General features: G+C 36.1%; 1 protein-coding gene across 1 annotated transcript; it reads left to right on the forward strand.

Moving 5' to 3' along the window:
- The first annotated feature begins 2,691 nt into the window (after nt 1–2,691).
- On the forward strand, nt 2,692–9,227 carry LOC136848413 (glucoside xylosyltransferase 1-like). The gene is made up of 5 exons (XM_067120712.1): nt 2,692–3,286; nt 5,042–5,300; nt 6,168–6,314; nt 7,210–7,389; nt 7,737–9,227. The coding sequence occupies exons 1-5, from the start codon at nt 2,817–2,819 to the stop codon at nt 7,983–7,985; spliced, it is 1,305 nt and encodes a 434-aa protein (XP_066976813.1). The 5' UTR covers nt 2,692–2,816; the 3' UTR covers nt 7,986–9,227.
- Nucleotides 9,228–9,814: the final 587 nt, after the last annotated feature.

The raw sequence follows: 9,814 nt of genomic DNA on the forward strand, positions 1-9,814 counted from the left end.
ACTGCATACTTGTCTCTAAAATCAAGCAAGGTTTCAGGCAACTGACTGAAGAGTCTGAATTATTATTATTATTATTATTATTATTATTATTATTATTATTATTATTATTATTATTATTATTATTGACTCCAAATTTGTAAACTCTTTTGACGTACTAGAAATCTTTCGAAAACTTAACGATGGTATGAATTATACTTCCAAAGAATCGGGAGGAAAAAGACAACAGTCAATTCAGTGTTATTTAATTTTTCGTTATTAACTTTACTATCCCACCTGTCTGCCATTTATCAAAGATGGCGAATTGCTAGTGACGTCAAACAAATCTTAAATGAGTGACTAATTGCGGCTTGATCGCTCCATCAGCAAGCTCATTTAACGCTTAAATGAACAGTAATGTAACGTAAATCAAACCTTTATACCGCCTTCACGTTACGTAGAAGAGAAATGACTTATCACACGAGTGATAATCTCGAAATTGGACGCCAGAAAGAGAATTTAGCGTTGAATTTAGCGTGATATATGCTCCGTTGTGCTTCAGTTGCGCAATATATGGTTCATCTGTCCTTTAAAGGTGCCAATTTGACGTCACGCTCTCTCGTCAGAGTGATGTTTTGATTATAACTTACAGGAAAGTCTGCGTGATTTCTTAAGAAAAACCTGAAAAGGGATTTTAGTACCGAAGGGACGTAGAATATTTATTGTGAAAATAAGACTTTGGTCATAAAAGTAATGAAAGACGAACCCCTTTTTTTTTTACACTTAACCTCAATAGTATACTAGCAGCTTCGAATTCTTACACTTTAAACTTATGAACAATGCATCAGTCAACCTACGTACTGCAACGTCTTACACATGCTGTAATCTCTCTTTCCTTCCTCCGTTTCAAAAAACACCGAAAAATATTATCGTTTCTCACTATCTTTTCTACCTGATTCACGTCCAGGTAACATTGATACCTATGAACAATCTGATCTATCTCTTCACCTATGTAGAAATTTTTTGCCACACTTTACCTCTTTTTTAATAAGTGTTCTCTTCTGTCTGTATTTCCCATTACCTTCTGTTACTTCTTTCTAATGAACACCATAATATTCTTTTGAAGCTTGAATTTCAAGTCAATGGCCCTTGTGGTGGGCTTGTTCCATTTGAATAGTGTTCATCTTCTGAATAATAAATGATAATAATTTTCATCACTATATTCCTCGCATTTCAACCCCCTCAAATTCATAATTCACGGCACAAAAAGTAAGCTTTTATTATTATCAATATTTAATGAATATAACGCTCCGCCACTTATGGTACGCTTGTGTGTTTTCATTTGTCTTCCCACAATGGCTTATGTTGTCGAGTCGCTCCCGCTAACCTTCGTAGTTGTGTACACTCTCTGTCTTCCAGAATAAAGGAACTTTTTACTGGATGTGTTATTGAAATCCACCATCATATCATGGCCACTGCAACAACATAATTAAACTCTTGAGTTATACCTATTTGCTCTTAGCTGCAGGCAGTATCCGCAATTCACTTTTACCATTTACAATTTCACACTTCCTTCTAACAGACAAGCTTCGTCTCTCGCAAATCAAAAGGACATATTCCCCAACCAAACTCTCTTCACTTGTTTTCTGGTTTGATTGTCCTCTCAGAATACATTCATCCTTTCAATTTCCTCTTAAATATTTACACGAATCAACTAGGTGAATTCTTCAACCATCAAAGTGACAATTAATAATTTTATAAAATTTTATAAGAGCTTCCGGACTCTGCCTGTAGTTTCTAACTACAACCATCATTGCAAATTTCAGCCACTCTTCTTATCCCACAAACTCGCTCTTGCATTGGTATTTTAAATATATATATATATATATATATATATATATATATATATATATATATATATATATATATATATATATATATATATATATATATATATATATATATATATATATACAAAATTATATATATGTATAGATATATATATATATATATAATATATATATATATATATATATATATATATATATATATATATATATATATATATATATACACATACATATATACACACAAATATATGCTTTATTTACATTGCATGCATCATGAATGAATTCATGACCTAATTATTCGTCTTCAATGTAGTAAACTTCCCCCCCCGCCCTTAACTGCTTTATTTCTGATCATGAAAAACCTTTAGAAGAATCCTAGAATAACATAATCTCAAATGAAGCATTTTTAGATCATTACGTTGCACGATTTATCCGAAACTTCTTTCCTCGTGAATTTTACGTATTGTTTTCCTGGTACGTCGTCAGTAGCAGTCGACGTGCCATCCACCGTGAGACTACTCTACCCTTTCAAAGCCTTCCCTCGTTATTGGCGAGTTTACTTTCGAAGATCAAATTCGATATCATCGAAACACAGTCAAAATGTTCCTTCGTATACAGAGACAACTACGAAGAAATCCTACGTGTGTGGTGACAGTGACGCTTGTATTTTGGTGGCTTGCCGCTCTGGTTTTCGTGTTCTTGCTTAAGAATGACTTCGATCATGACACTGGCAGTGACGAATCGTACGCGCTAGAAACTAATAAGGCAATAAATCCCGCTTACATGAGAGCAGATTTAAAGAAAGGAAGGCTGTCGCGCAGAGAAAGGTACAACCTTGTCAAGAAAAGGGGAAACGAATCGTCACTCGGGGAGTTAGATAAGTCATCCTTGAAATTCAAAGAAAACGTTACTTTACCCGACTTGAAACTGTCAAAGAAAACGGGGAAGTCGAATACGTCTGTAAACAGGAGGAGGAAAAATCGATTAAAAATGAATAGTTCCAGTATGCCCACCGACAGGAAACAAATGTATAGAAAGCGTAGACAACTGTCAACTGATAATGGAGAGAATTGGGAGGGCAGGGGTCTGAATATAAACACAACTTCTTATGTACTTTTAAATCAGGTCGGGGACGCACTGGTAAATAATGGTGAATCTCTTAGTAAACAAAAGCTCTCAAATAAAAGTAACGAACAATTACAGGGGGATAAAAACCTTTATTCACTGCAGGAGAAAATAACGAGTCGTTTTCCCAGGACGTTGGTGACCATCGTTTGCAACACGGACCAGAAACCGGACCCACATCTGAGGAACATCTTTCAGAGGCAACTGAATCAGACGAAGACGATGCTGAAGTCCCTCGTCTACTTCAGTTCTTCTTCTTTTAGAGTTATTGTAGTGACCGAGTCTCAGAAGACGTATGACCAAGTCCTCTCTCAGTTGGAAGACTGGCCTGAAAGGTAGGCTATTCTGGTTTTAAGTTGTTTATGAACGTGTCTGTTTTCAGTCTGTAACTGAAATGAATCTCAGTTTTGCAGTGTTTACAAATCTAAGGTAAAGAGCACAGGAATATGAACCTAAAGCTTTGATAAAGGTGTTGACTCATTTTGGCTTGCCCTATTCAAAGAGGAAGAGAGGTCTGCATCCTTTAATCATAAAACAATAATTCTGAAATATCAGAAAATACATAGTTATTTCCATAGGGAAATTAGAGACTTGTTATTATCTTCCTGTTCCAACAGCATTTCTATTCCAGTAAGATAATACACATCCAGATTTTGATAATTATCATGTATACAACGTCTTATGCGCATACAGATACACATGAACATACAAATTTGGCGAAAGCTTGTGTTTAAACACTATAAATGCGTATGTATGTATATATATATGCAATAATTTTTTCACTATTACAAACCCAGTATTTTATACTCACAAACATTAAGCCACTAATACTCTTAACATTGAATTCACCTCACCTTGGGAAAACTTACAAGTTCACCTGACCAGGTCAGGATTCGAGCCAGGACACGGGTGAGACAGAGACTTGCCCACTCGGCTATCTTGTCCGTGTTTCCTCTGTATCAAAGCCAGAAACCAGAGGTTCGAATCCTGATCTGGACAGATGCACTGATCATACGTAATTCCCTTAGGGTGTATGTTATTCCCAAGGTTAAGTAGATTCGATATTGAGGGGTATTCACGGTTTAATGTTTGTGGGCATATACATATACATACACATATACATACAAATATACGTATGCCTGAGTGATATTACAAGTAGAATAGGATCAGAACTTTTACCATTTTTTTTTATCTCGTGTATCTATATTTTATATATTGTATTGTTTCTGCGTTGACTATTCCTGTATATGACTCTAATTAGAAATACAGATTATTACTATTATTATTATTATTATTATTATTATTATTATTATTATTATTATTATTATTATTATTATTATTATTATTATTACTATTTGTGACGATATCCATAGTGGTGTGGCTGTAAATATATATTTTTAGAAAGATTCTCGAAAGTTCTCATTTGTATATATATATTTATAAAATATATATTTACAGCTAAACCACTGTGGATTTCTTCACCAATATTATTATTATTATTATTATTATTTTTATTATTATTATTATTATTATTATTATTATTATTATTATTATTATTATTATTATTATTATTATTAACGAAGAAATCCCCAATGGTGTAAGTGTAAATATATATTAAAAAATATTTATACTTATATCATTTTGGATTTTTTATTGATAAAATCAAAGGATAAAAAGCAAAACAAAGTAACATAAACTGAGAATCCCCGTAAGGGGCAGTGCCGTCAGTGCACCTCACGCTGCACACTGTAAGCATTACTTAAGGTTCTTTGCAGCGTCCCTTTTGGTCCCTAGCTGCAACCCCTTTCATTTCTTTTACTGTACCTCCATTCATATTCTCTTTCTTCAATCTTACTTTCCACCCTCTCCTAACAATTGATTCATAGTGCAACTGCTTTGAGGTTTTCCACCTGTTACACCTTTCACACCTTTGACTGTCAATTTCTGTTTCAGGGCAGAATGATCTCATAGGTCCCAGCGCTTGGCCTCTGGCCTAAACTCTATATTCAATTCATAAACTGAGAAAAGATAAACAATTAAATTAAAGATGAAATCTGATTACAAAACTTCACCTATTTAAAAAATACAAGGTACCGTTCCCGCCTGCACTTCGAAAGAGGCGAGATTTGGATCCCTAAGCAGGAGAACATTCTCATGGAAGTTTGGCGCCCTTGCTCGTGGCCCAAACTCTTCCTCCACGAAGCCCTGCCCAGCCTCGACGCAGCCATTTACGCAGACACGGATATCCTGTTCCTAGGGCCCGCCGAAGGCCTCTGGGACGCCCTCGAAGGACTGCAGGAACCCCAGGCATTTGCTATAGGGCAGGATCCTCTGTATGACAGACATAAGGTGATACAAATAGGGGCAAATACCACGAAGGAAAGAGAAACGACTGACAGTCGACTGACAGTCCTTAGCAGACTGACAGAAACATAAAAATAAGTTTACAAAGAAAGCTCCTACAAATGACAGCTGGGGATTATGAAGGAAAATATGTACCTGGAATCCAACACAGTTGAAGAATTAGTAGATCTACCAAAACAGGGGTAAATATTTACGAGGTTTTACAAAAGATCAACCCCTGGTTTGGTAAGTCTACTAATTCTTCAACTGTGTTGGATTCCATGTACAGATTTTCCTTTATAATCCCCATCTGTCGTTTATACGAGCTTTCTTTGTAAACTAATTTTATATTTCTATCAGTCTGCTAAGTAAAGGACAGTAAGCTGAAAGGCCTAGCATCACTCTGCCGTTTCTCTTTCCTTCGTGGCATTTCCTTTATTTATATATTCATCACGTTCCATATTTTCGTGATTCATTTATACATAAGATGACATATCGGTGCTTTTCTTGTCAATGCTAAGGTTCTGAATAATTATTCCGTATTTTCACACTAAAATATTGATGAATCGGCTTTTCAAAGAAGTGTCCGTTTCTGATTTTAAATTTTATTATAATTCTATGAAACAAAAAGGTCTAAAACTTCTGAGAAACTAGGTACACAACGAATGATAACCAAAAGAATCTTCACGTTGGCTGTCAATGAAAAAAGCAGTAGACATATTTTGATAAGCGAAGCAGAAATATTGAAAACAACTTCCCACCCTTCCCAGTGCATATGGACATTCCATTTGGGACAGGGATTTGCAAGTTAGTGGCTGATAAAAATAATGATGATAATGGTAATAATATATTTTCTGTTATTTCCTCCCCAAGCACCGAAGGTACGCCGGTACAGTTGGCCTCAGCGCCGGTCTTTTCGGTGCAAATTTCACCAGACTTCGCAGTTTTAAAAGCGAACACGGAGGGTACTCTGACACGATTATGCACTACAAGAAGAACAATAAGAACTCACATGACCAGGTTAGTTCATCTCTCTCTCTCTCTCTCTCTCTCTCTCTCTCTCTCTCTCTCTCTCTCTCTCTCTCTCTCTCTCTCTAAATAATAATCTTTGCTGTGACCCGCTGTACATTTTTCCTGGAGCAAACTCGGTTCGAGGTATGTGATTTCAAGTGATTAATCTCTCTCTCTCTCTCTCTCTCTCTCTCTCTCTCTCTCTCTCTCAAGTGTGAGTCTTTCACCTTTAAGTGTAAAGCCCAGATGGAGGTACAGCAGGAATTTGAATATACATGACTGGAAGTTATTTATCTCTGTCTGTCTGTCTGTCTGTCTGTCTGTCTGTCTCTCCTCACTGATGACGGCCGAAAACGCCCTCTCAACCTTCCCTCAACAGCTGTCAACATCCGGGAATTGAGAAAACTATGACAACAGAAATCCCAAAACCCTTCTCTCTCTCTCCCTCCCTCTCTCTCTCTGTCTCTCACTCTCTCTCTCTCTCTCTCTCTCTCTCTCTCTCTCTCTCTCTCCCCTCACCGACGACGGCCAAAAATGCCCTCTCAGCCTTCCCTCAAGAGATTTCAATATCCTGGAATGCAGAACACTATGACAACAGAAATCCCAGAACCCTTCTCTCTCTCTCTCTCTCTCTCTCTCTCTCTCTCTCTCTCTCTCTCTCACTCCCCTCACCGATGACGGCCAAGAGCTGTCAATGTCCAGGAACTGAGAAAAGTATGACAACAGAAATCCCAGAACCCTTCTCTCTCTCTCTCTCTCTCTCTCTCTCTCCTCTCTCTCTCTCTCTCCCTCACCGATGACGGCCAAGAGCTGTCAACATCCGTGAATTGAGGAAACTGTGACAACAGAAATTCCAAGACCCTTCATGACCCGTTCTCTCACCAACCTTTCTTTTGCTACGCAGGATACCCTAAACGTCCTTCTGGCCGATTATCCGGAGATGTTCCACGAACTGAGTCCCCAGTGGATGTTTTGCCCGAGCCACTGTCTCCAGGGCGTCTTACCCTGCTGTCTGGATACTGGGGTCAACGTCATTCATGGGTTCGATGCCACCTTCGTCAGGGGCGTGGAGATGGTGTTCCAGGTAAGTTTGATGTCTAGCTGGGCAGTAGTAGTACAACGTTTAATGAATGAAATGCTGGTGGCTCTGGAAATGTAAACAGATAGACAGAAAGACAGACAGGCGGTGTTCCAGGTAATTTTGATGTCTCGCTGGGTAGTAGTAGTGATACGTTTTGCTATTTTCTAAATTAATGAAGTCCCAGTGCCTCTGGAAAGATAAACGAACAGGCAGACAACAAGAGACGGAAAGGGCGAGTTATATTTCCCAGCTAGGAAGAACACTTGAGGAAAGGCTACAATTTACCCCCAAGAGGTACAAGGAAGGTTTGCTTGTGCTGGAATTGCAAACGTTTTTCTCTTTCCCTCCAGGTCATCTACGAAGCGCTTCTGGACTTCGACCTTGGATCCCAAGCTTCCCTTCTGCGGGAGCGACTTGACAAGGAGTTCTTCAGGGTAGATCGCCTCGCCCTCAGCTCAGCCTGCAGGAGAGTGATGGGTATCCAAGCAATCCTGACCAAACACATCCGGGACCTCGCTGACCTGGAGGGTAAGGGGTCGACGGAGTGGTACAATGAGAAGAAAACCAAAACAAAAAATGAACCACTGACGAAGGAATAGGGGTCTGGAATGACATGGCTGTTTTTTTTAGCAATGTCATAAGTTTATCAACATACTGTTTATCAAAAAGATCAAGCTATTTAGAGTTTAAATGATGAGTTTCTTTAAAGGCACATGCTTTCAGCAAGAGCACTTTTGAACATTTCAATAGATTTTAAATACATCAGTCTAAGGCAGGGCCGCCCAAGTTGTTTAGTCTGAGGGCCACTCTTGAAAAAACAAAGTCATGCGGGCCACTTGTGTGTATGAATGTACAGTATATGTGTGTACACACACACACACACATATATATATATACATGATGTAACACACAACACTTGCCAACGAAGCTTTTCGTTGTAGTTACTGATTTTGCAAGGAATATCCCTTTTATTCAGGATAAGCTGTAAATCTAATTTTAATAATATAAAAAAGAGAAATATACTTTTCTACTTATTATTATTATTATTATTATTATTATTATTATTATTATTATTATTATTATTATTATTATTATTATTATTCCATTAGAATTCTATGCGATCTTTGGGTTTATTTAAAGCCAAGGACTTATAATATCGTATAAAGAAATTTATCAGTGAATATCAAGTGTAGGAGCGTATTACATATTCAATGTGTCTCGAACGCCTTCACGAGGATACAGTAATTTATAAGTGCTCATGTGAATTATTCAGTATTTATGTTGAGGTAATACACCACTTTTATACGAAGCCTTTCGAAAACCCGGTCAATAATTATTATTATAACTGATAATTTTCATATGCTTATAAAATGTAATGAGATTCATTACCAGTTGTTAATTTCTCTTACTTGATAATTACAGTTTTATCGAATTTTGCTGATCATTTTTCAGTCTCTTCAACTTATGAAAGAGAATTGTGAGTAAGTAAATGTGATAGCTAAAGAAGGAAATAAATGAATGAATAAGTAGATAGATGGATTAATGAGTAAGTATGATAACTAAGAACGTAAATAAGTTGATAAATAAATAGATAAGTAAATAAGTAAATATGATAACTAAGTGAATAAATGACTGAATAACAAAAAGATAAATAAATTAGTGAATATGATAAGTAAATAAATAAATGAATGAATGAATGAGTAGATAAATAAATAAGTAAATATGATAATTAAGTAAGTAAATGAACGAATAAATAAACAGATAACTAAATAAGTAAATATACTAACTAAGTAAGTGAATGGATGAATGAATAAATAAACAGATAAATAAATAAGTAAATATGATAACTAAATAAATAAATGAATGAATAAATAAACAGATGAACAAATAAGAAAATATGATAACTAAGTCAGTAAATGAATGAATGAATAAACAGATAAATTAATATATCAATATAATAACTAGGTAAATAAATAAATGAATGCATAAATAAAAAGATAAATCAATAAGTAAATATGATAACCACGTCAATAAATGGATGAATAAATAAATAAATAAATAGATGAATGAATGAATAAATGAATGAATGAATGAATGAATGAATGAATGAATAAATAAACAAACAACTGGATAAATAGGTGAAAATTCTAAATGAACAAATAAGACACGAAGCGAAAATCTGGAACACGTGAGTGTGTCACAGAGAGCGCGGTGTTTAGCTCATCCTTCAAGTCGATTTTCAAATAGTTCCCACAAGCATCTAAAGCGACACCTAAATCTTTAAATATAAATACGTATCTATTCCTTTGATGATACAAATATCCCCCAAATATCCCCGGGGCTTCTTCTTAAACACAGAATCCAAGCATTTTCCCGAGATGTAACCGAGTACCGACCTTTCCGTGAAAAAAGCGGGACGCCATATCTT

Source organism: Macrobrachium rosenbergii, chromosome 19 (genome assembly GCF_040412425.1).
Source record: "Macrobrachium rosenbergii isolate ZJJX-2024 chromosome 19, ASM4041242v1, whole genome shotgun sequence".
In the NCBI taxonomy this organism is placed as follows: domain Eukaryota; kingdom Metazoa; phylum Arthropoda; class Malacostraca; order Decapoda; family Palaemonidae; genus Macrobrachium; species Macrobrachium rosenbergii.

Coding starts and splice junctions, on each gene's coding strand:
- LOC136848413 (XM_067120712.1), top strand. CDS start 2,817: ATGAATAGTTCCAGTATGCCCACCGACAGGAAACAAATGTATAGAAAG. Junction 5,301..6,167: donor CTCTGTATGACAGACATAAG/GTGATACAAATA, acceptor TTCCTCCCCAAG/CACCGAAGGTACGCCGGTAC. Junction 7,390..7,736: donor GCGTGGAGATGGTGTTCCAG/GTAAGTTTGATG, acceptor CTTTCCCTCCAG/GTCATCTACGAAGCGCTTCT.